Below are 23,943 nucleotides of genomic sequence, written 5' to 3' on the forward strand. Positions count from 1 at the left end.
GGCCTCCAAGGAGCTCCAGCAAGCCCAGACAAGCAGACCAGAATCAACACAGATCCAACCTCAACCTGGTGAGGAAGGCAGAAACCCAAAGAGAGTGAGAGAGATTCCCAGAGAGAGATGGAGAGAGACTGGGGGCAGGGGACACAGAGGAGGGAGGAAAGACACACAATAAGGGGGTTTAGAGGCCTAGGTGGGGAGGTGAACAGAGACCCAGAGGGAGATCCAAAGAGGAGGGGACAGGAGTGACTAGGGAGACAGACTCCAGGATAGTCAGAGGTCCTAGGGGTGGGGAGGGGAACAGGACCAGAAAGTGGAGAACTGAGACTCAGAGGGGGTCAGATCAAAAGGAGGATAGCTGAGGAGAGGGTGGATGGAACTCAAGACCCACGTGGAGAGAGATGGTCAGGACCAACCCATTCCCACCAGGCTTCTGCATAAAGACCAACTCATCCGGAGGGAAGGTTTTCATCAACATCTGTCACTCTCCCTCCATCCCTCCTCCGGCTGACGTGACCGAGGATGAGCTGCTTCAGATGCTAGAGGAGGACCAAGCTGGGTTTCGCATCCCCATGAGCCTGGGAGAGCCTCACGCCGAACTCGATGCAAGTCAGTGCCCTCAGGGGACCCAGGACTGGCCCCCTGCGTCCTTTCTTCCGTAGGATCCCAGAATCCAGGGCCCAGGACTCTCCTCCTGCAGGACCGAGAAATTTGGGTCCCCTGACCAGATCCTTTTTCCCTGTGGCATGTCCCTAGCCTCCTGGGCCTTCAGCACCAGCCATATAGGGCAGTCCTGGTTCTGCCCACCTGGCCAGGCAGGCACTTCTCTTTGCCCCACCCCAGGGTGGGGGTGGGCTGGGCAGGTGCTTCCTTAGCTGATCTTCTGGCTCGAGTCCTGGGCCAGCTCTCACTCATCCTTGTTTTCTCCTTCGCCCTCTTCCATGTCTCTGTCCCTCTGCCCTGTCTCACCTCTATCTCTGTTGCATTTCTGTCTCTATTGTATTTCTGTATTATCCATGTGTTTTCAATTCACATATGCCCCTTAAAGCCTCCTGGGACCAAGCTTTGGGTGGTGCACTGGGGAGTAGAAACTTATCAAACCCAGAACCTTCTATTTCAATATTGTGTGATTCTTGCTGCACTGGAGGGGGCTCTTTGCCCACTCCAAGGGTCAAGGAAGGCTTCCTGGAGGAGGAGATGTCAGATGTAAGACTAGAAGGAACTGGAGTTCATCAGGCCAAGATAGAGAGGAGGGTTCTGGGCAGAGGGGACAGAGGTCTCCAGAGGCCAGAAAGAATGATTGAACTAGATTGGTCAGTAACTGAGAGAGATGGAAGAAATTTACAGGGAGCAGGTCGCTATGGAAGTGAGCTTTCTTTTCTCTCCAGGTGGGAGGGGCACACCACACAGGGCCTCCAGTACCAGACTGAAGTACTCAGACCTTTGCCTAAGGTGTGCTAGGGAGCCATGGGAAGGCTGTGAGCAGGGGAGAGGAGGGGTCAGCTCTGGGACATAGTGGGGAAAGGACCAGAGGGAAAGAGACCGGAGGCGGTTATGAATCCAGACTAGCAAGTGGGGGTCTTGAGTGTTCACTTCTTAATCGTCCCTGGGTCTCTCTGGTTCTTGTGGCAGCTATCCTTTATTGTTTTCTCCTTGCCTGTGTTTGAGCGGTGGGGTTGCCCCGGAGGGCTGGGGGCCTCACCCCCTTTCTCTCCTCACAGAAGGCCAGGGTTGTACCGCCTACGACGTAGCTGTCAACAGCGACTTCTACCGGAGGATGCAGGTTGGGGGCGTGGCTGTGGGTGAGGCCTGGGCAGGGGCCTCTCCCTTTACCCCCGAACCCTGCTGCAGCCCCGCTTCCCCTTGTCTCCTAGAACAGCGATTTCCTGCGAGAGCTCGTGATCACCATCGCCAGGGAGGGCCTTGAGGACAAATACAGTCTGCAGCTGAATCCAGGTGAGGGGCGGGGCCTGGGCAGCCCATGGGAGACGTGGGGCTAGTGTGGGCTATTTTATTAGTCTCTAGGCTGCGGCTTCCAGGGAGCCGGCGAGGCTCCCCAAGGGTGTGTGGGGTGTGTGTGTGTGGGGGGGTGGTGGAGTGTGTGTGTGTGGGGGGGTTAGTGTTTGTGGGGCGGGACCTGGCTGGGGATTCCAGGTAAGGGGCGGGGTCTGGACAGCGTGGGAGCGTCCGAGTTGGGAGCATCTCATATTTTATTGGCTAATACCCTGGGAAGGGCGGGGTTAAGGTGGGCGGGCTTCCGAAAGGGAAGCAAGAGGGTGTGTGGTCAGGTCCCCTGCCACCTCCGCCCCTACCGGGGATCCCTTACAGCGCTAGACCCCTGAGGAGGAGCGGGGAGCTAAGGGAGCCCTGACCCATGTGATCTTTGACCCTGCCCTCCCTCCCCGCAGAGTGGCGAATATTGAAGAACCGGCCGTTTATGGGCTCCATCTCCCAGCAAAATATCCGCTCCCAGCAGCGTCCTCCGATCCAGGAGCTGGGGAACCTGTTTACTGCTGACTCCTTGAGACCTGAGGAAGGGTGGGCTTTCGATGAGTTCCCGCTCTCATATCTCCCCAGTGTTCTTTGCAATCCCTCCCTCTCCAACGGGGCGGTGTCCTGGGGCTCTGGGAACCCCCAGAGGGGAGAAACTGAACTCTCACTGGGAAGACCACCCTGAGGCAACAGGGCTGGTAGGAGCGAGGGAGAAAGGAAGGGAACCACGTGCCAGGCAGAGGGAACTGCCCAGCAGACTTGGAGGCTCTCTCAGTTTCTGGGTCTCATTCCTCTCCAGCCCTGAAAAGCCTCACCTGAACCTTTGGCTGGAAGCCCCTGACCTCCTTTTGGCGGAAATTGACCTCCCCAAACTGGTGAGTGTACCCTGGACCTGAGCTGGAGAATGAGGTTGGGCATTCAAGGGAAAGTAATGTGTGCTTGTCGGACCTGTGTGAGCCTGGCTAGTGCTGCCCTCTGAGCATGGCTGCCTCCTGTCCCAAGGGGCCCTCAGACCCATTTCCAGCGCCTCCTGAAAGATGCCCAGGGCATTGTAAGTGATCAAGCATGGAGAACGGTAATTACCATACCTCACCTTTACCCTGAAATGTTAGATCCTTTAAATATGGTATCAGCACTTGAGTCTTCTCTCTCCGGTCAATGATCTTATCATTCTGTGTCCTGTTGTCGGGAAGGGAAGGTTGAGCTGATTCCACTGATCCCCAGGATGGAGCTCTCGGGCTGTCCCTGGAGATCGGGGAGAACCGCCTGGTGATGGGGGGCCCCCAGCAGCTGTACCATCTGGATGCCTACATCCCCCTGCGGATCAACTCTGATGAGAGCAAGGCGGCCTTCCATCGGAAAAGAAAGGTACCTGAGTTAGGTGGACGGTGGTGTGGAGAAGCGGAGACATTGGGGGGCCTGGACTTCTGGGTCTGAGGGAGGAGGGGGCTGGGGCTGGATCGCTAGGTCCTGAATCCTCTCCTTTTCCTCTCCTCAGCAACTGATGGTGGCGATGCCCCTTCTGACCATGCCTTCTTGACCCAGTGTCTTCCTGTGCTCCCAAGTGAGGAGAAGGTGGTAGCTTCTCTAAAATTGAAATAAAAGATTTTTCCCCTTTGTTCTGTCTGTCTAGGAATACATGGTAAGTGGGAAGGACATTGGACTGTAGCCCTGGTGTCCCAAAGGGGTCACTGCTGCAGCCCAGGCCTCATCTTTTCCCCTGAATCTTCTCCCTGGCAACTGGCCTCCAGCCTTTCCCCTCATCAGTCTTCCATGTGGTCCCAGAGTGACTCTGCCCCTCTCTTCAGAACCCCTTGGCTCCCATCAGCCCCAGAAGGTCCAAGTCCCTCACTCCAGGCTCTGTGCGGTCTGGCCATTTTCTTAAATCCACATCCAAAGATATGCTTATTGATTTCAGAGAGAGGGAAAGGAAGGGAGAGAGAGAGAAACATCGATGTGAGAGAACGTCGATTGGTTGCCTTCCATATGTTCCCAGACTGGGGGTCAAACCCGCAACCTACCTATGTGCCCTGACCAGGGATTGAACCTGCAACCTTTTGGTGCACAAGACAATGCTCAAGCTAACGGAGCCACCCAGCCAGGGCACAGTCTGGCCTTCATGCCTCTTCCTCCCTCTAACTGTCTAATCACACTGAAAAGTGTCCTGACTACACCATTTTCAAACCTTTTCTTAGTTTCTGCTGTTCCCTCTCTTTAGTACCTCCTCTCCAGGACACCCAGGAAATTTCTAATTGTCTCACCCTCACGGGACATTTCCAGAGCCCCTTGGTGACCTGATCCACACCATCATCTCTAGCCCCTCTTATAAGCTGCCCATTCCTGGAGTTCTGCTTCATGTCATAGTCACAACAAACAATTTCTTACTTCCCAGTTCTGCAAGTATTGTTTCCCCTGGGCTAGATACCCCCACCCCCACCCTCATCTGCCTCCCTGTCCAGTCATCCCTTTTTTTTTTTTTTGAGCTTTCCCTAAAAAGCTTTTCAATCTCTAAGTTTTCTCTGATCTACCCTGGTTGAGTTAGAATTCTCCTCTGTGGGCCCTCAATACCTAGTGTTGCTCTTTTTTTTCCTGCTTTTTCTTTTTTTAAAATCCTCACCAGAGGGTATTTCTTTTCAGAGAGTGGAAGGGAGAGAGAACGAGAGAAACATCCATGTGAGAGAAACACATCGATTGGTTGCCTCCTATGCACCCCCACCAGGGTTGGAGATTGAGCCTGCAACCAAGGTTCGTGCCCTTGTGCGGACTCAAACCCAGGACCCTTCAGTCCACAAGCTGACACTTTAACCACTGAGTCAAACCCGCTGGGGCCCCAGTGTTACCCTCAGGGCTATGTCCGCTGCAGTATGACAATGCCTGATACCTAGTCAGAACTCAAATATTTTTTGAATATTTTTCCTTTTCCCATAGTCCTAGGTGTATAAGTAAATGGAGGAGCCTCAGTGGTAAACTGGAAGAGCAGCAAGGAGTCCAGTGTTATTGGAACGGAGTTGAATCGGGTGGATAGGGTTGGGGACTAGATGCTGAGAAGGGGAAAAAGTGAGGTAGGGTCTATAGGCATCTGAAGCGAACCTGGGCGCCGAGTCCACTAGAGGGCGTAACGCAGTCTCACAACTACAACTCCCAGAGGCCCTCGGAGCACGCCACCTTTCCGGAGCAAACAGTGAGGTCCAGCGGCCGCTGGGACTTGTAGTTCTCATCGGGACCCTCCGTGGGACTGAAGAACTCATTCTTAGGTCCCGAAAAGTGTGGGGCTGGGTCCTGTCTGCCTTCCTCTGTCTCCATGGTGATGGTTCCGGCGAAGGCATGAGATTTGGCAGCGGCTGGGCGCTCTTCCCACTCCCTCCTCTTCACCATCTGCTCCACCTTCGCACCTGGCCCAGAGCCGCGGCCGCTGCCTCCGCACCCAGGCCGAGGACGCTGCCGCCACAGGGTGGCGCGTGTGGACGGCTCTGCGGGCTACTCCTCCATCAGACCCAGGAGTCCGGCCCCAGCAGCCTCCTCTGTCTGACACAGAAGTCCAGCCCCAGCCCCCTCCTCCCCGGGAGTTTCTCAAACATAAGCAGAGACCCGTCGAGAGGCCGCGGCGGGCAGCGGCAGCCGGGCGACTCGGTCCGTGGCGCCCGCCGCCAGGCCGGTGCTCCTCCCACCCCCTGGCGGGCCTGTGCCGCATCATGAAAATTTAATCCCGAATGCATTTGCGGCCCGACGCGGAGAGGCGGTGGTGAAAGGAGCACCCTCCTGGGGCCTGGATCCGGAGGCGGACTCAGCTTCGGGGAGAGGAGCTGGTCTGGAGAAATGCGCGGGGCCGACAGAGGGAAAGTCTCGGTTCAGCCCCAGAGGAACGGGCTGGAGTTCAGGGGTGGAGTTAGAATTTAGTGGGCGGGGACAGATCCCCGCGGGAAGGGACAAAATTCAGGGGGAGGAGACGAACTGAGAGAGTGGACAGATCCCAAGATGGGGACGAAATTATTCGGGTCGAAACTGGAGGCAGGATAACTGTCCGGCATGGAACTCAGAGAGGAAGAAAATTGGCGGTCAAGGAGCTGGGGGGGGGGGCACCCAAAGGGGAAAAAACAGAAGGGAGTGGAATCCAAAAGAGGAAAGATGGAAACAAGCGGATGGAAGTCAAAGGGGAAGAAACTGGCCCGGCCGGCGTGGCTCAGCGGTTGAGCATCGACCTGTGGTCCTGGAGATCGTGGTTCGAGTCCCAGCCAGGGCACATGCCCAGGCTGGGGGCACGCAGGAGGCAGCCGATCAGTGACTCTCATCATTGTCTCTCTCTCTCTTCCTCTCTCTGAAATCAATAAAGATATATTTTTAAAAGGGGGGGCTGGAGAAACTGGATGGGGGAAGACCTAGAGGGGACAATGGGTGAATGGAAATGGGGGTTGAAATTAAGGGGAAAGAATTTCCTGAATAAGAAAAGAATCTTCTGTGTGAGAAAGTTGGAACCTGGAATGACGACGCCGGATGGGGATGGGATTCGGGGGGCGAGATGTGGAACCGGAGGGCGCAGAAATTAGGAGGGGTAAGACTGAGAGGATGGGACGCGGAAGGTGACTCAGAGCCAGAAGGGACTGAAGGGGACGAAAATGCGGGGATGAAATCGAGGAAACTGAAGTGGGGCGGGGGGCAAACCTCAGATGGGGAAAGGAAAATCTGGGATAGAAGGAGCCGGGGGCAGGGGTGGAGCGAGGGAGAGTAACCCCGGGAAGGGACGGAATTGGGGCGATGCAACGAGAGAATTCAGAACCCAGAGGTGTGGTCTAGGGATGGAAGGGCGGGGCCCGACCGTGGTCGGAGGACCGCGGAGGGAGGACCCAGGTCCACCGCGAGGGGCGGGGTCTGGCCGGTGGGCGGGGCCTCCCGCCGCCCCGCCCCCGGCGCTGAGTTGAGCTGCAGCCCCCAGGCAGCCGGCACTCGCAGCCTCCTTCCCCCCGAGCGGAGCTGCGGGGCCGGCCGGGCCGGGGCGGACCCCGGGAACCCGGACGCGGCCGCCCGGGCCCGCGGGCGGGGGGATCGGCGGGGGTCCCGGCGGCAGGGCAGCCGCCATGGAGTTCCGCAAGGAGGAGTTTCGGAAGCTAGCGGGTCGCGCCCTCGGGAGGCTGCACCGGTGAGCGCGGCGGGGGTCCTGGGCGGGCTAGAGGGCGAGGGCCCAAGGGGGACGCCCATTCCCACCTGGGCGCAGACCCTTACGAGATGCATGGGTGGGGGGTCCACCCATCTGTCCAGGTTTCTCCCTCTGCCTCCGACGGCACCGTTCTCCCCGGTTCTATCGCGCTCATCATCTCGTTCATTTTCCTTCGCCCCACCCCACTCCAGTCTCTACCCTTTTCTCTGGGACTGCATGTTCCCCTCTCTGGGGCTCTGACCCCGTCCCACTCTGAGTCTCTGTTCACCCCTCTTCTCTCTGCGTCCTTTCTCTGGGCCTCTGTGTCCCTCTTAGGGTCTCTAGTCCCCTTTATCTCGGAGTCTCTGTCCTCTCTGAGTGTCTGGCCATTGCTCTCACTAGACCTGTATCAACCCCCGTCTCTATCGGGGTCTCTCTCTCTAGGGGTCTCTGTCCCCCTCTCTGGGTCTCTGACTCTCTTCTTTTGGGTCTCTGTCCTCTCTCTTTGGGTTTTTACCCCCCTACTCTGGGTCTCTCCATCGCTCTGTCTTTCCCAGTTTCCATCACTCAGAGCGTTTAATCTGAAGCTAAAGCGGATTGGGGCCCATTGGTTCTTGCCCTTGAGGAGAGTTAAGCTGGGAGGAAGGAGCCAGGGTGTCCTGGGTCTCCGGGGGAGAAGGTAGTTCCAGGCCAAAAATTAGGCCTCCCAGGGATGTAAGCTAGAGCTGAGAGGGACTTCCTACCAGCCAAGGAGATGACCCCAGTGACCTGGTGTCCCCAGGGCAGCCTGGACACCTCCCTGAGTCTTTCACCCCCAACCCCAGCCTTGGCTCCAAGTCAGAGAAATTACTCATCTGCGGAGAGGCCTAAAAATATCTGGCCACAGTGCGGGGAGGAGAGAGCCTGATCAGTCCCTGCTGCCATTCCCTCAGACCCCGTCCCTGTTGCCACAGCCCTGGCCCCAACTTTCGTTGACCCTTCGTCCATCTCACTGGGCCATGCAAGTCCTTCCCTAAGTCTAACACTAGCCTTGCTTGCTGCAGATCACCTCCTAGCTCCAAAGTTACCCTACCCTCTAGTAACACGAGAGAGAGATGGAAATAAGTCTGGACAGAAGGGAGGGGGCAGGAAGATGGCTCAGTGGTGGGGAGGCGGTGGGGAAGCTGAGATAACCTCACCCCTGCTTTTCCCAATCTCCCAGCCCCTCCCCACCCCTTTTCTCGCCTTCTTTCACGAGTTTCTCAAAATACATCAGTGAGAAGTCAGGAGGCAGAGAGAGCCTTGCTGAGGAGGGAGGCTGGGGGTGGTGGTGCAGGAGGGATGTGTTCTCAGGCCCCTTCCTCAATCTTTGTTTCTCAACTTCTCACCTAGTCTGGATTTCTCTTGTCTGGTCTGTTTCGGCCTTACTCTCGCCTCTCTACTGCCTCCCAGGCCCCCAGAGGCCCCAGGGCTCAGAGCTCCCGCCAGGACAGTCACCATGGAATTTGTGCATCTGAATCTTGGGGTTCACTGTGATAGTGGAGACAGGGGGAGATGCTCTGTGTTGGACACAACACCCTGATTCCACTTAGTCCTCTAGACGAAGCTGAGGCACAATTCGAGAAGGTGGAGAAATTGGTGGAAGAGCACAAGTGTCATCATTCAAACCTAGGTCAGCCCTTCCCCAACCTGAGGTGGGGGCAGCAGATTTTCCTCAAGATGAGTGATGCTTGAGTGGGTGGAGAGCTTCCTCAGACCAGGAAACAGACGACAAACTAGGTGATTTAGGACAAGGACATGGGGGGAAGGGGAAGGGGAATGTAGGAGAGACAGGAGTCAAAGGGCCTCCTCTCTGAGTGCCAAGCTTCGGGCAGGGCGGTGCTGGGGCCAGGAAGTGATCAGGCCCCATCACTCTTCTTGTGGGTGACCTTGGACATGCTACTGTCATTCCCTGAGCCTCAGTTTCCTTAGTTGTACAATGGGAAGAGAAGAGAGAAACAAAGGGATGTAAAGGGACAGAGATCTGGGAGAGTGGACAGAGAACCCGAGAGAGGCAGAGACAAAGATCCAGAGGCTGACACCTTTACTTTGGCTGACTGAGGGCTGCAATCACGTCTTGAGTTTCAGGGTCAAATAGCATCTGATATCAACCTGGGTCAAAGTCTAATCTCATTGGCTGGCGGTTCTGATGGCAGCGGGCAGCCCCGACCACCCTGTACTAGTCATTCTGGGGGCCTCCACCCCCCTCTCCCCCACTCTCTGTCCCCCTCTCTCAGGGTCTCATTCCTCATCCCCCTGGGTTTGGTCCACTCCCTCACTCTCTTCCTCCCCCCTTCTTGAGTTCTAGGCTGGGGAGGGTGACTGTGTTCTCTCATCTCCCCACCGCCTCCCCCCCAGGCCGTCTGGCTGTTCTTTCCTCCCCCGTCCCAGGCTCCCTCGCCTCCATCTGTTCCAGCCCCTTCCTGGGATCCAGCCCGATCCTCTGGCTGCTTCCCCGCCTCAGAGAAGAGCCGCACCTCACCAATCACGTCCCCAGCCTGTCTCCTCAGCTTCCTAGTCTCTCTGTCTTTCAATGCTCAGGTTCTGTGTGTCTATGTCCTCTCCTGGGGTTTCTGTCCCCGGTCTTTGAATCTCTATCCCCCTCTCTGGGTCACTGTTCTGTCCCCCCTTCTCCTGGGGTGGCTCCCCTATCTTATCTTCTCCTTGTCTCTGTGGGTCTCTGTTCCCTTCTCTCTGGATCTCTCTCTTCCTTCTGTGTCTCTGTGTTTCTTAGGCTCTGCCCCTTCCCACCTCCACCCTCCTCTTGGGTCTTTCCACACCTCTGGACACCTCTCCCTGCACCCTCTCTCGGGACTTGAGGTCGCCCTCCAAGTATCCTATCCGTCATCACAGACTCAATCCCTGATCCAGAATGGGCGGGGGCGACAGCCTCACTGGGGACTGAGCCAATCCCCCTACCAGGGCCATCTGTCCCTTGCCAGGACACCACCCGTCACTCCCCCTCCCTATCCCTTGGGCTGACAGCCTGAACTCAAGGTTCCCCAGGGATGCCCAGCTGGGCTACTGGAGTCCAGCGCCCCAGAAGCCTCCCCACCCCCAAGTCCCTAGGAAGGGACTTCTGGTGGCTAGATGGAATCAGCTGGATGTCAGCCCCACACCTGGGGCCTGGAAGCAGGGAAGGGCACGCCATAGGGGGCAGGGGAGGAGGGGTCGGTATATATAGCAGAGGAGGCTGGGAAGCAGCTGTTCTGTTGACACCTTTGCTGAAGCATCTCCTTAGCGCCTTTTGCTTCCTCAAATAGATTCATATCTGGGGGAGGGGGCTAGAGAGAGTCTCTGGGCCTTGGGGTGGGGGCTGGGGACACAGGCTTTTGGATCGCAAAGGGTAGCGTGGGGTCTAAAACTGCTGAGTTGAGAGATGACAGGGATGGAGAGAAGGGAACTGAGGACTTCGACACCTGAGTCTGGGGGAGGAAGAGGCTGGGGGCGAGGAATTCCTGGTCTGAGGGAGATGGACACTGGGGGTCCAGGTTACTGCACGCTGGGGAGAGGAGGCGGGAATATGGGCGCAGTTAGAACCCTGGGTCTCTTTCAAGCAGGAGGTTTTGCCCTGAACTCCTGTGTCACAGGGAGGAGGGGGCTGGGGCCCTGAACGTCCGAGTCTTTGACTCTTGCTGCCCCGCAGCCTTCTGGAGAAGCGGCAGGAGGGCGCGGAGACGCTGGAGCTGAGTGCTGACGGGCGCCCAGTCACGACGCAGACTCGGGACCCGCCCGTGGTGGACTGCACCTGCTTCGGCCTCCCCCGCCGATACATTATCGCCATCATGAGCGGCCTGGGCTTCTGCATCAGCTTTGGCATCCGCTGCAACCTGGGCGTGGCCATCGTCTCCATGGTCAACAACAGTACGACCCACCGCGGGGGCCACCTGGTGGTGCAGGTAGCTCAGGGCGGGAGCCGCGGTACTGCCACGCCCCTGGTGACGCCAAATTCGGCCGGGCACCGCCCAGGCCACGCCCCCCACGGCACAGCCTGAGTAGCCCCGCCCATCTGTGCCGCCCCCTCAGCTCTGACCTCGCCTCAGGGATCATTCCTCCCTAAGCCCCGCCCTGATCTACACAAAGCCCCGCCCCTATTGAGTTCGGGTCCCTAATTTCAAAATGTGGACTCTGCCCCAGCATTAGGTTCCTTATGTGTTGCCCCTTCTCCATTTTGGGCCTCCTAGCAACTTTGGCGCCATCTGCGTCCCACATCTGTCCCATTGTCACATCTTTATCCAGTCCCATCACAGGCTCACCGCTGAATTTTAATCCTGTTTTTTCTGAAGCTCGGTGCTGCTAAATCCCACTTCGTCTGCTCTGGCCATTACCTAAATCCTGCCTCACATCAGACTTTCTCCCTATTTTAACTTCAGTGTAGACAATGCCTCTGTCTCAGAAAACAAAGTTCTAATTATGGCCGTAGTCTTACCCGCCTCTAGCTCCTTCCAGTCAGGCCCGCCCCTTTGGCTGCTTCTTATCCTTGACTAAAACCCATCCAGGTTACCCGGCAAATTGTTCTTAAGTTGGTTAGAAGTAGAGAAAGAATCCTCACCTCGTATATGGGCCAGAGAAGGGGCTCTGAGGCAGGGAAACAGGTCGACTGAGGTGTCTCGGCAGCAACAGGCCGCGTTGCTAAGACAGTACCGGCCCTAACAACGTGGAGAAGCGGCCTTCGGCATGGACCGAGGGTGACTTGAGCTCTGATTGGCAGGGAGAGGGATCCGTGTTGCTGATTGGCCGAGGGACTAAGTCTGTGGGTGCTGATTGGTGGAGAGGCAGAGCCTGAAGAAGGCGACTGGTTTGATGTGCTTTTTGGCCCACAGAAAGCTCAGTTCAACTGGGATCCAGAGACTGTTGGCCTCATACACGGCTCCTTTTTCTGGGGCTACATTGTCACCCAGATTCCCGGGGGATTCATCTGCCAAAAGTTCGCAGCCAACAGGTACGGGGACGGGGGGGGGGGGGTGTCTCAAGATGGGCGGGAACTACCGTAGTGTGGGTGGAGTTAGAGAGTGTGGCCTGGCCTTTGGGGGCTGACTGGGAAAATGGGAGGAGCCTGGGGTCGGGGTCTCAGAGAAACGCGGGGTTTGTGATTGTGAAAGGGGGCAGTCACAGGGAAAGTGGGGCCTGGGGTTCCGGGGAACCGGGTTCTGCTGTGGGCAGAAAGAGCAGAATCCTAGGCGGGGTGGGATTCGGACCACGGGCTCTTCCCATCAGGGTTTTCGGCTTTGCTATCGTTGCTACATCCACTCTAAACATGTTGATCCCCTCGGCTGCCCGAGTCCACTATGGCTGTGTCATCTTCGTGAGGATCCTGCAGGGGCTGGTAGAGGTAAAGTCCCGCTCCATACGACCAGGCCCCCGTCTGACCCCACCTCTTCCCGTTGACCTTGGCTTTCTTCTCCCTAGGGGGTCACGTACCCCGCCTGCCACGGGATCTGGAGCAAATGGGCCCCTCCCTTAGAGCGGAGTCGCCTGGCGACCACAGCCTTTTGTGGTGAGAGGAAGGGGCTGGGATCTAGATTTGTGGGTCTGAGAGAGGAGGGGGTTGGGCACCCGGCCCCATGTATCTGTGGGAGGAGCTGTGACTCTTACTTCTGTGTCCCGGCAAGACGGGGCTGGAGGTCCGCACTCCCGGATCCTGAGGGTAGATAGGTCTGCTCTCTCCCGCACCCTCGCCTTAGGTTCCTATGCGGGGGCGGTGGTCGCGATGCCTCTCGCCGGGGTCCTGGTGCAGTACTCGGGATGGAGCTCCGTGTTCTACGTCTACGGTGAGGGGCCCGGGCGCCTGGGTCCGGGGGGCGCTGGGGCGCAGCGAGGCCGGTCGTCACCTCGCTCCCATCCCCCTCCTGGCCCCCCCTAGGCAGCTTCGGGATCTTCTGGTACCTGTTCTGGCTGCTCGTCTCTTACGAGTCCCCGGCGCTGCACCCCAGCATTTCAGAAGAGGAGCGCAAGTACATCGAGGAAGCCATCGGCGAGAGCGCCAAGCTCATGAACCCCCTCACGGTCCGAGCCCAGGCGTGCGGGGTGGGGCGCGGTGGGGCCTGGAGAGAGAGGGGGCTTGGGACGCGCGGGGGGCGCTGATTAGCAGGTCCTGAGGGCAGGGCTAGGTGGCCAGGTGGGCGGAGCCACTGGTGGGGCGTGGATTAGAATCGGAGGTTTTGCTTCGGCGCTGGGGTGGGTGAGGCTAGATTGAGGAGTCGAATGGAGAGAATTCCGAGGCCCACATCTTTGGGTCCCTGGGGGTCATCGTCCGGTCGGGACACATGCACACCTGAGGGACCACTGTAGAACCAGGAGCCCTGTATTCCTGAAGTGTCGCGGCGAGGCGAGGACGCCAGGCTCCCCACAGGGACGTGGTCGGGCTGGCGCCCCTGGGTGCCTGGAGGTTTTAGTGAACTGGGGAAACCTGGGTCTCTGCGGGACTGTAGTGAGGCTCCTGAAGGGACACGGAGAGCGCGCAGCCCTGGCTTCTGTCTTAGCGCCCCTCCGCTCGCCCCACGCAGAAATTCAACACGCCCTGGCGCCGCTTCTTCACGTCCATGCCCGTCTACGCCATCATAGTGGCCAACTTCTGCCGCAGCTGGACCTTCTATCTGCTCCTTATCTCCCAGCCCGCCTATTTCGAAGAAGTGTTCGGCTTCGAGATCAGCAAGGTTGGGCCCAGGAGGGGAGGGAAGGGGCGCAGGGGGTTTGAGGGAAAAGGGTTTGTGCCTGAGTCCCAAGGGGTTGGAATGAGGGACCGGGAGGAGCCAGTGCGCACGACCTGAGCCCCTGCGCTGCACTCCCACTGGCGCAGGTGGGCCTGGTGTCAGCGTTGCCCCACCTGGTCATGACCATCATCGTGCCCATCGGTGGCCAGATCGCGGACTTCCTGAGGAGCCGCCGCATCATGTCCACCACCAACGTGCGCAAATTGATGAACTGTGGGGGTGAGTGGGGCGGGGTCTAGACCTGGCCAGGGACAGCCCGGGTAGGGCAGAGCGCGGCTGGGCGCATCCAGGGGTGGGGCCGCAGAAGGATGGGGTCGGGCCAGAGGGGGTGTCAAGGGACGTGTGTCCAAAAAGGCGGAGTCAGGGTGAGCCTGGGCCTGGATGGAACTGAATCTCAGGTGGCAGTCACAGGGTGTGTGTGTGTGTGTGTGTGTGTGTGTGTGTGTGTGTGTGTGTGACTAACTGTCCAGGTGGAGCAGAGGCGAGATCTACTTGAGTCTGGGAAGAGCAGGGTCTACACAGGACATAGCGGAGTGGATGGAAAGGAGGTGATGAAGAGGAGCGATCAGTGGGGTACCTGGAAAGACAGGGGTCTAGGCGGCCGACTGCCTAAGGAGTGTGGACAGAGAGGGAAGACGTGAAGCTGCGCGGGTGGGACTGGGACCTGCATTTTTGGGCCTGGAGGGCCCAGTGGAGGCGCTGGAGCCTGTGCGCCTGGGTGGTCCAGGGCCAGGCTGAGGGTTGGCGCTGGTGGAATGAGGGGCAAAGCCAGGGACAGGCCTGGAGCGGATTGAGGCAGGTTGGGGGGGATTAGGTGTGGAGAGGCGGTGAGGGGCAGCCGGCACTCAGATGAGGGGCGTCCGGTCCGCAGGCTTCGGCATGGAAGCCACGCTGCTGCTGGTGGTCGGCTACTCGCACTCCAAGGGCGTGGCCATCTCCTTCCTGGTCCTCGCTGTGGGCTTCAGCGGCTTCGCCATCTCTGGTGAGAACGGAGGATCCGAAGCTTGGGGGAATCTGGACAGCGCTGTGGGGGACTTCCTGGCTCAGGAAGGGGACCTCCCAGCCTGGCGAAAGGTGGACTAGAAAGAGCACCGGGGAGGGGAGAAAGGGAGAGGGGAAGGGGGAAGGGACGGCTCAGAAGGAGTCACTGGAGGGAGATTCAGGTGTGATGCCTCCTGGCTCATCTTGCCAGGGTTCAATGTGAACCACCTGGACATCGCCCCGCGCTATGCCAGCATCCTCATGGGCATCTCCAACGGCGTGGGCACGTTGTCGGGCATGGTGTGTCCCATCATCGTGGGCGCCATGACCAAGCACAAGGTCGGTGCAGGTGCCCTGATCCACTCGCCCTCCACCTCTGTGCATGCACCTCCCTGATGCCCGGCACCCTCCCTGGGCTCCACCCCGCCCCCTGTAGGCATCTTTCAGCTTCTCCCTAGATCTGCCTCCCTTTCTCTGGGCCTCCCCTCCCCTCTCAGATTCTCTCTTCACCTCCTGTTTCTCTGGCCTCCCACCTCCCCTCCCCATTGTCTCCCCACAGACTCGGGAGGAGTGGCAGTATGTGTTTCTAATCGCCTCCCTGGTGCACTATGGGGGTGTCATCTTCTACGGCGTCTTCGCTTCTGGAGAGAAGCAGCCATGGGCGGAGCCTGAGGAGACCAGCGAAGAGAAGTGTGGCTTTGTTGGCCATGACCAGCTGGCGGGCAGTGATGAAAGCGAAATGGAGGATGAGGCTGAGCCCCCTGGGGCACCCCCTGCGCCCCCTCCCTCCTATGGGGCCATACACAGCACAGTTCAGCCCCCAAGACCCCCACCCCCTGTCCGGGACTACTGACCATGTGCCTCCCACTGGATGGCAGTTTCCAGAACCGCCATTCCACACACCTCTGGCCTGACAGTGTCAAGGAGCCCCAGTCCTCTCTGTTCTGCCTCAGGCCTAGGAAGCACTCTCCCTTGTTCCCAGTGCTGTCAGATCCTCTTCCTTTCCCAATTGCCTCTCAGGGGTAGTGAAGCTGCAGAATGGCAGTTTCAAGGATACCCAAATTCCCCTAAAGGTTCCCTTCTCCACTTGTTCTGCCTCAGTGGTTTCAAATCTCTCCTTTCAGGGCTTTATTTGAATGGACAGTTCAGTCTCTCACTCTTGTGGTTTTGTGGCACCTTCCCCCCTTCCTTTAACTCCAGGGACCCTGAGATTACTCAGCCCCCTTTCCTCTCAGAAAAACTCAACGTCTTCCTCTAGAAGTTTCAGATCTCTCCTAACTCTATTCTGCATTTTCCAGGTTGGTTTAACCAATCACCCATCCCCACTATTTTAGAGATTGATTCTCACCAGCGTTTCTGAGGGAAAATGGCGGTTTCAAGATCCCCTCCAACCTCTCACCCCTCCCTCCACCAGCAGATTCTGCTGAAACACCAAATCCCCTGAGACCTTCTCCCTAGCTTAGCGCAATGTCTAGGGAAACAACCAAAATGGTGGTTTTATTAGTATGCCTCACTTCACCCCTATGCACTTTTCTGACACAGTTTTCAGGTCTAAATAGTGGCTGCTCAAGTTCATCAATGGTTTGAAGCCACCACCATTGAACTTCCCCATGGTGGTTTCAAGATGTCCCTCTTCCCCCCGATTCCTTGCACTTTATTCTCCTGGGTGGTTTCAAACTACCCTCATTTTTCTCAGTGGCCATTTCTTGTGTCCCTCAGGGGCTAAGTGACTCAAAATTTGGGATGCTGTCCCTTTCAGACACCTCTTTTGGCTTAGAATATGGGGAACATATAGGAGAAGTCAAAAAATCCCAGGAAAGGGAATGAGGCTGGGGGTGAGGGGTGTTTTCCCCGGGCAGGGTGTGTCTTTGTGTCTGTCTCTGTGACTGTAAATCCTGCCCTGCCCCACTCCCAATAAAATGCTTTGGTGTACATACCCAGTCCTCATCATTGGGTCAGTGGTCGTGGGAGTCACAGGAGTTCTATCCCCCACCTTCCTCAGACCCAGGACTCCTAGCCCTCAGCCCCCTCCTCCTGCAGACCCCTTGTTCTGAGACCCCAGCCACCCTCCTCCCCCAGGACTCAGGCCAGAGGAGGTGTCTACGGGAGGGAGCACGTGATTTATTCGGCCTCAGCCGGTGTCCAGCCACAGCCAAAGCATCTCTCTGTGTTGGACTGTCTGAGGGTACTACTATGTAGCAAAGCATGCCGGGAGGACAGGATCTCTGGGTCCTTCCTCTGTCTGGGGATGGCGCAGGTCTAGAGGGACCGAGCGGGGCTCACACAAAGTTGGTGGGGAGCGCGTCGGGGGAGAGCGGCTCCAGGCGCTGGGGGCGGTCCCCGCGGGGCGGCGGGGGCAGCTTGGGCGGCAGGGGAGGAGTGGGCGGCGGCTGCTTGGTGGAGATGTGTGAAGGGATCCAAGCGTCGGGCGCATAAAAGTAGAGATCGTAGGGCTCCTTCGGAGTGTCCAAATGCATAACTGGGAGCAAAGGAGAGAGGTCATCCAAGGGTTAACAAGGAGCCTGCCCACACCGCTGCGCCGAGGGCCAAAGAGGAGGAGGAGGCGGGAGAGAGGATGCTGAGGGTCAAGTGCACGTGGGTTTTCAAATCAAAGCGCTGGGGCCAGGGTGTAATTGAGGGGGCGCGTTGTCGCGCACTAGGGGCGGGGCCTGAAGTGCAGGGGCGGGGATTACAGGGCTCCGGGAGGGAAGGGGCCGGGTTTGTTTGGACCTGTGGCTACGAGCCTGCAGCCAGTCCCAGTTGGTCTGGGGGAGGCACTGGGCTTGTGTGTGTGAAATTTCAGAGAATTGGGGGCAGGACCTTACTTGGAGGGGTCAGGGCTTCTTTTGACCTTGGATGGGGGAACTGCATTTCTTGGCGGGGAGCCCTAAAGTGCCAGGCGAAACCCGGTAAAGGTAACGGGCAGGCATTCAGGGCGGGGACTGTAAGGGTCACTCACCCGGCTCGTCTCCGTCGTTTGGAAGCCTGTGGTGCGCGAAGGGCCGGTGTCGAGTCGCGCGGCGGTAGAGACACCACAGCAGCAGGAAAATGCCAATCAGCAGCCCCGTCCCAGCGAAGAAGAAGCACAAGGCCCCGCCCGCCGGGCCCCAGGGGCGCCCCGCCGGGGTCCCCCCTGCAGGAAGAAGGCCGGGAATGAGCACTGTGAACTCTCGGCCTCTCCTCCCGCACATCCAGGATCCCAGGTCCCAGCCCCTCACCGGTCTCCTTCACTCGTTCCACCACGATGATAGTGTCGACTCTCTCACCTCGGCTGCGCCGCTGGGGGGCACGCAGAGTGGCAGGGGCGGGATGACTGGGGGACCCTGGAGGAGCAGGGGGGCCGGCAATCCGAGATGAGGAAGGAGGGGCATCTGGACCTTTCGGGCTAGAGTTTTGGGAGGCGCTGGCCTCAGCAGCCCCAGGAAAATCTGAGGCCGGCAATGTAAGGGAGTTGGGCTGGGCGGGTGCAAGGGTTTCTGGCTGGGTGTTCAGGGGCGGCTCATTTAGGGCAGTAGCTTGGCCCGTGAACCGTGCAGGCGTTTCTGGGTGAAGACTGGTGGAGAGTTCAGGGTCAGAGTCCATGACGATCTCTGTTGCATCTTGGTAGTGGGTTGTGGGGAATTTTGATGGGGGAATTTCAGTGGGGCGGGTGTTGTGGGTTACACGGGATTCTGGGTGGGGGGTGTTGGCAGGGGCAGGGTCCAGGGTCTGAAGGAATTCAGAGTTTGGGGTCTTAGTGGTGTTGGGGTCATGATGGAATTCTGGAGTTTGGGGGTGAAGGTTTTTGGTGGGTTCAGCATCAGGGGCTTCTGTGTGTGACATTTCAGTGGAGTTAAGTTTGGGAATCTCTGGGAATTCCTGGCGTGGAGTTTGGGTAGGGTCAGGATTCAGGGTCCCAGGAAATTCTGGGTGTAAAGTTTTGGAAGAATTCGGTGTAGGGGTATCAGGGGATTCTGAGTGTGGGATTTCAGTCGGTTCAAGTTTGGGGGTCTCAGAAGGTTCTGGACGTGTCATTTGGGAGGGGCTAATTTTAGGGGTCTCCAGGGTTTCTGACATTGAGGTGTTGAGTGAGTTAGGTTTGGGGGTCTCAGGAGACTCTGGGTGTGGGGGTTCTTGGAGGTCAGAGTTGGAGGTGTCAGTGAAGTTATAGGGAGAGGGCTCAGGAGGGACCGCAAGAGGCGCCTTGGAGGGCTCAGGAGAAGCAAGCTCAGGGGATTCTGGGTTAGGGTGGTCTCGAGTGGAATTTTCAGAAGCATGAAGAAAGGTCTCGGGGGAGTGGTCCATCCTCGGGAAGGTGGAGCCCGCAGTTGGCGAGGCCGAAGGCGCGGCCTGGGAACCCAGCCCAGCGAGGAGGAAGACGAGGTGGAAGAGCATGGGGCCGAAGGATTTCATAGCTCGGAAGATGCCTATCGCTGCGGGGGAGCGGGAAGAAAGGGGTTAACTCGGGAAGTTGCCCTGGAGTCCATGCCCACGCCCGGAGGCCACGCCCACCCTCTAGGGCCGTGCCCGCTAGTCCCCAGGTGGACCACATCCCGGGCCCAGCTCCGCACCTGGAAAAGCTGGAGAACCTACTGCAAGTCCCTGAAGGCTGGGGCGTTAGCCGCTGTAGCTAAGCGACACTGAGGCGCGGGGCTTCTTGGGAGTCGTAGTTAATTTCCTTGTCTGTTTCCCCAAGTGGGTCCCATAAAAATTGGGAAGAAAATGACACATCTCCAAGTCTCCAGACCTACTCAACTTTGACTTCAGAGGATGTAGATCTATGATTGGACTCGGGATCCCTTTCTCTCCAAGGGCCCCAGGGACATCTTGACTCAATAGTTGTTTACACTAGTGGAGGCTGAGAAGGAGCAACTGAGGGCTGGGGGTCTGAATGCCTGGATCTGAGGGAGGAGGGAGACTCTTGGGTCCTGGGTAAGAAGGCTGCTGGGGGTTCAGACTTTGGGTTCCCAGAGGGTGGACGGCACTGTGGGTCTAAATTCATGGTTCTTTACAGAGGAGAAGCCTGAAGGTTCAGATGCTGAGAATTTTGAGGGAGCCAAGCTTGAGGGGCTGGATTACAGGGGAGAAAGGAAACGAGAGTCTTGAACTGTTGGATCCTGAGTTAGAATGAAATTAGGAACTCTGAGTCTTGGGTCTTCCAGAGATAGGGGTTTAGGGGCCTGGATTCTTCAGCCTGCAAGAGGAGAGAGCTGTGGGGAACTCAGGTCTCTGTTTATTGAGGATGGGGCTTAGATTTCAGAGTCTCAGGGGCTGGTCTGGGGCAGAGATGCCTAGGTCTGTGGTCAGGTGGAGGTAGAAGTGGAAGACACCTGGATGGGACAGGGTCACTTGGGGCCCTGGGGTCTCTTACCTGTTCAGTGGGGTCCAAGATAACAGCAGGTGAGCAGAACTGGATGCAGAGATCAGTGAATGCTGCAGAATTGCTCTGGGTGGAGCAGCAGGAGGTAGGGTCCCAGGGGCAGAGGTGATGCACCTGACCCCCTCCCTGGGGATCCTGGGAGCCCAGTGACAAGCTTGGGCTCTTAAAGGGACAGAGATAAAGGACATTGTCTCTGGAGTGGAGAAGGGAGTTAGGGACTGGATCATCCAAGCTATTTTTCCTTTGAAAGCAGGGCTCTGTCCTCTCCTACACCAAGCCCTAGAGTCCAAGTCCCTGGTGCCCTCCTGTGTCAAGACCCAGGTGTCAGGCTCCTCAGCCCCTTCTCCTTCGATCCAGGAATATAGATCCCCAGGCCCCTCCTCCACCAGAATCCAGGAATCAGGTCCCTCTCCACTTCATTTATAAATCCAGTAGCCTGAGAGCCCAGCCCCTGTTCCCCTCCTTCTGGGGAACTAGGAGTCCAGCTTCCCATGCCTTGCCAGATTGCTACTGCTTTTGGGACTTCCCCACCTTTGCCTACCTCCCCACTGTGTAGAGTGCACCCTCTTAATAGCCACTGTGGGTGTGGATTGGGGTTTATCTTCATAGCACCCCCAAACTCCTCCCAAGAAGGGTTAGACACATCCACAGGGTAGCTCACGGTCCTGTCTCTCCCTTTTTTCTTTTTTTTTTTTTATCCTCACCTGAGGTTATTCTCGCCCCCCCCGCCCCCACATTGCTTTTCAGAGAGAGTGGGAGAGAGAGAGGCAGAGAGGAACATTGATGTGGATTGAGCCTGCTGGAGTCGAACCCAGGACGCTTCAGTCTGAGGTGACGCTCTAACCATTGAGCCACGCTGGCTAGGGCGCTCTTTCCCCTCTTCACCAGCTCTAAGACCCTGCTGATTTTTTCTTCACCATACCTGCCTCCACATTCCCCACCACACATACCTTTGTCTTCTTTTGCCTTTCCCCCTTCCCTATCTCACGCTGTGTCTCTCTGGTTCTCTCCCTGCCCGGATTTATCTCTGGGCATCTCTGTCCAGGTTGGCTCTCCTTCCATTTCCTTCCCTCTTTCTGAGAGCCTTTCCGTCCCTCATCTCTGCCTGGCCCTCTTTGTCAGTTTCCTTTATTTCCTCCCTTCCTTTCCTCTGTCACTGTCTCTGTCTGCCTTCTCGTGGTTACTTCCCCTCTTTGTGTCTCTGCTTCTCCCCATCAGTCCCTCTTCTGTGGCTTTTCCAGTGTCTCTTTGTGTGTGTGTCTCTGGCTTCCGCTCTGATAGTCCCTTTGCCCGTCTCTATTTTTATCCCTCTGACACACCCCCAGTGTCCATCTCTCTGTCTGTCTGTCTCTCCCCCTCCCTCTTCTCCTCTGGACCCAGCTCCTGGTCCCAATTAGTTGGTTGCCGCCAAGGCAGCGGCAGGGCCCCCACCCCCAGCTCCTCATTACAGCTGGCAGCTCCTAATGAGCCTGGGGGGAGGCTGACCCCGCGCCCCCAGCCCCCTGGTCTGCGTCATTGCCCGCTGCGGGGGCTGTAGAAGGTATATAAGGGGGCTGCCTGCCTCACTGCCCAGCCCACTGCGCAGTAGGGGGTCCTGCGATCAGCCTGCCGGGGGTGGATAAACTCTTGGGTGCCGGGCTAGGACACGGGCCTCACGAAGCTCTTCCCTGCTCTCCACAGGTGATGGAGACTCACCAGGTGGCCAGAAACTCCCGGGTGCGGCTCCTGCTGCTACTTCTGCTGCTTGTGCCCTGGGGTATCGGCACTGCCTCGGGTGTCGCCCTGCCCCCTGCGGAGGTCTTCAGGTACGTGAGATGCCCAGGATTCCCAGAGGAGTGAGGAAAGAGACCCAAAGGAAAAGGGAACAGAGACTCAGAGAGGGCGATAGAGACGAGGGGTTAGGAGAGATGCCGGTGGACGGAATCAGCAAGAGATACAAAAAGATAAATTCTGAGAAAGGCCTTGACTTAAAAGGAGTCAAAACAGAAAGGGATTTGTTCCTTGAACACCGATTATTGGGGTTTTTGGGATGTGCCCGGCCCTACACTGAGTGCTGAAGCGGACCAGGGCATCCCACGCGGTCTCTGTACTCAGGGAGCTCGGAACCTGGAGAACAGAGACAGAGACCACACGGAGAGACAGAGGGACAGAGACCGACCCACTCCACAGACAGTGCAGTAACAGGGCTTCGAGTTAGACCACCAGGAGAACAGGCTGTGGCGGGCGGGGGCCTGGACTTGAGCTAACGACGTCTCTCGGTCTCCCCACAGCCTCCGCTCCCCAGACCGAGCCTGGGCGGGTCCGGCCACCCCGGTGGTGTCGCGGCGGAGCCTGGCCCTGGCAGACGACGCGGCCTTCCGGGAGCGCGCGCGGATGCTGGCCGCGCTGGAGCGCCGCCACTGGCTGAACTCGTACATGCACAAGCTGCTGGTGCTGGATACGCACTGAGCTCCCGCCCTCTGGCACGTTAATAAAGACCCTGCTGTGCATCAGGACTTTGCCTCCTTCCTGCGCCGGTGTGTGTGCGTGTGTGTGTGTGTGTGTATGTCTGTGGGTGGTGGTGGTTACACTGGCACGTCACCCCTCAGTCCCTTCTTTCCTTAAAAAAAAAACTATCCCAGCCTGGCCCATGTGGCTCAGTGGTTGAGCATCGATCCATGCACCGAGGTCACCGAGTTGGATTCCGGTGAGGGTACACGCCCGGGTTGCAGGCTCGATCCCCATCAGGGGGCGTGCAGGAGGAAGCTGATCAGTGACTCTCATCATTGATGTTTCTCCCTTTCCCTTCCTCTCCCTGAAATCAATAAAAACATTTTTTTTTTTTTAAAAAAGGGTTTCCCCCTCTCTCGCAGCAGATTCCAGCAGCTTCTTCAGGGTTTTCTGTGTCCTTTCCGGGAGACGAACGGAGCGGCAGGTTGGGACAGGAAGGAGAGAGAGTACTAGGAGTCAGGCTCCTGGAGGCATGGGGCAGGGGAGGGAGGGGAGACACCTGGGCTGCCAGCGAAGCGAGAAAGCAGCCAATCAGAATCAATCTCTCTCTCTCTCTCCCTCCCTCTCCCTCTCCCTCTCCCTCTCTCTCTCCCCCTTCCTCCACCCCCTCCGTGTCTCTCTCTGTCTCTCTGTCTCTGTCTCTGTCTCTCTCTCTCGTCTCGGCCAGCCCTTCAGTCCCTCCCCTCAACAGTGACTACGGCAACCTACTTCACACCAGATGCACCAAGCACCCTGCGCGCAGCACCTGCGGACCACACTCTGATTGGTCTAGAGAAGAGGGTGGAGCCGGGAGTGGCCTTGATCAGGAAGGGGGCGGGATGGGCTCTTGGTGATTGGCAAGTTCTCCCATCATTTGCATTTCCGGAAGATGGGCCACGCTGCAATTAGGCCATGAGGTCTGCCTGTTTCTACGTTATTGAAATACTAAATAATGAATAACTGTATTCCTTAAAATCATCCAGAGGTGGCCAAATTTTACAAATAAACAAGACTCTGAAAGGAGTAATTTCCCCAAGTTGCCAGCGCTAACAAAGCACAGGAGGACAACTGGAACCCAAACCTGTGCAACGTCAAAGTCTAAACATTTCCACTACCCTGATAGAGAAATGGAATTACAATCTTATGAACAGTTACCATATGCCCGGCTACACTGTGAGTGGCCTCATCCTGTGTGCTGGAGGGCCTGGAAGCTGGGTCTCGGCCTGTACCTTTCACATACTCTACTTCCTCCTTTGATCTCCACAGGGAATAACACCCAGACC

The 23,943-nt window shown here is 57.6% G+C and overlaps 4 protein-coding genes and 1 long non-coding RNA gene across 8 annotated transcripts in view; 3 read left to right on the forward strand and 2 right to left on the reverse strand.

Annotated features, from left to right (window-relative positions):
- PIH1D1 (PIH1 domain containing 1) overlaps positions 1-3,608 on the forward strand; it is a 5,003-nt gene extending 1,395 nt beyond the window's left edge. For all 3 annotated transcript variants that reach the window (XM_081119625.1, XM_081119626.1, XM_081119624.1), the window contains 8 exons: positions 2-68; positions 427-606; positions 1,719-1,780; positions 1,872-1,953; positions 2,406-2,535; positions 2,789-2,864; positions 3,214-3,357; positions 3,488-3,608. In XM_081119625.1, the coding sequence (XP_080975751.1) occupies positions 2-68; positions 427-606; positions 1,719-1,780; positions 1,872-1,953; positions 2,406-2,535; positions 2,789-2,864; positions 3,214-3,357; positions 3,488-3,529 (783 nt within the window). In that variant the 3' untranslated portion in view covers positions 3,530-3,608. The remainder of the gene's footprint in view (position 1; positions 69-426; positions 607-1,718; positions 1,781-1,871; positions 1,954-2,405; positions 2,536-2,788; positions 2,865-3,213; positions 3,358-3,487) is intronic.
- Positions 3,083-11,783, reverse strand: LOC308548310. The gene is made up of 3 exons (XR_013997595.1): positions 11,691-11,783; positions 3,362-3,576; positions 3,083-3,234 (listed from the first exon to the last, which is right to left on the reverse strand). It is a non-coding gene; the product is annotated as an uncharacterized lncRNA (long non-coding RNA).
- Positions 6,930-16,764, forward strand: SLC17A7 (solute carrier family 17 member 7). 2 transcript variants are annotated; one of them, XM_081119623.1, is made up of 12 exons: positions 6,930-7,123; positions 10,785-11,037; positions 11,962-12,080; positions 12,356-12,470; positions 12,548-12,635; positions 12,823-12,909; positions 13,002-13,144; positions 13,645-13,794; positions 13,938-14,070; positions 14,723-14,833; positions 15,044-15,171; positions 15,392-16,764. In XM_081119623.1, exons 1-12 carry the CDS (start codon positions 7,062-7,064, stop codon positions 15,683-15,685), a joined length of 1,683 nt encoding a protein of 560 aa, XP_080975749.1. In that variant the 5' UTR covers positions 6,930-7,061; the 3' UTR covers positions 15,686-16,764. The 2 variants fall into 2 exon arrangements, with proteins under 2 accessions (XP_080975749.1, XP_080975748.1); XM_081119622.1 differs by having other exon boundaries at positions 7,052-7,123; positions 10,729-11,037.
- A 347-nt stretch (positions 16,765-17,111) lies between these two features.
- GFY (golgi associated olfactory signaling regulator) lies at positions 17,112-19,224 on the reverse strand (the record flags this gene model as incomplete). Its single annotated transcript, XM_081119106.1, has 3 exons — positions 17,112-17,311; positions 17,792-17,965; positions 18,051-19,224. The coding sequence occupies 3 exons, from the start codon at positions 19,222-19,224 to the stop codon at positions 17,112-17,114; spliced, it is 1,548 nt and encodes a 515-aa protein (XP_080975232.1).
- A 2,650-nt stretch (positions 19,225-21,874) lies between these two features.
- PTH2 (parathyroid hormone 2) lies at positions 21,875-22,639 on the forward strand (the record flags this gene model as incomplete). Its single annotated transcript, XM_081119029.1, has 2 exons — positions 21,875-21,996; positions 22,462-22,639. 2 exons carry the CDS (start codon positions 21,875-21,877, stop codon positions 22,637-22,639), a joined length of 300 nt encoding a protein of 99 aa, XP_080975155.1.
- Positions 22,640-23,943: the final 1,304 nt, after the last annotated feature.

The sequence above is a fragment of the Miniopterus schreibersii genome, assembly GCF_964146895.1.
Source record: "Miniopterus schreibersii genome assembly, chromosome: 18".
In the NCBI taxonomy this organism is placed as follows: Eukaryota; Metazoa; Chordata; class Mammalia; order Chiroptera; family Miniopteridae; genus Miniopterus; species Miniopterus schreibersii.

Coding starts and splice junctions, on each gene's coding strand:
- SLC17A7 (XM_081119623.1), top strand. CDS start 7,062: ATGGAGTTCCGCAAGGAGGAGTTTCGGAAGCTAGCGGGTCGCGCCCTC. Junction 12,081..12,355: donor CAAAAGTTCGCAGCCAACAG/GTACGGGGACGG, acceptor TCTTCCCATCAG/GGTTTTCGGCTTTGCTATCG. Junction 12,910..13,001: donor CTCCGTGTTCTACGTCTACG/GTGAGGGGCCCG, acceptor GGCCCCCCCTAG/GCAGCTTCGGGATCTTCTGG.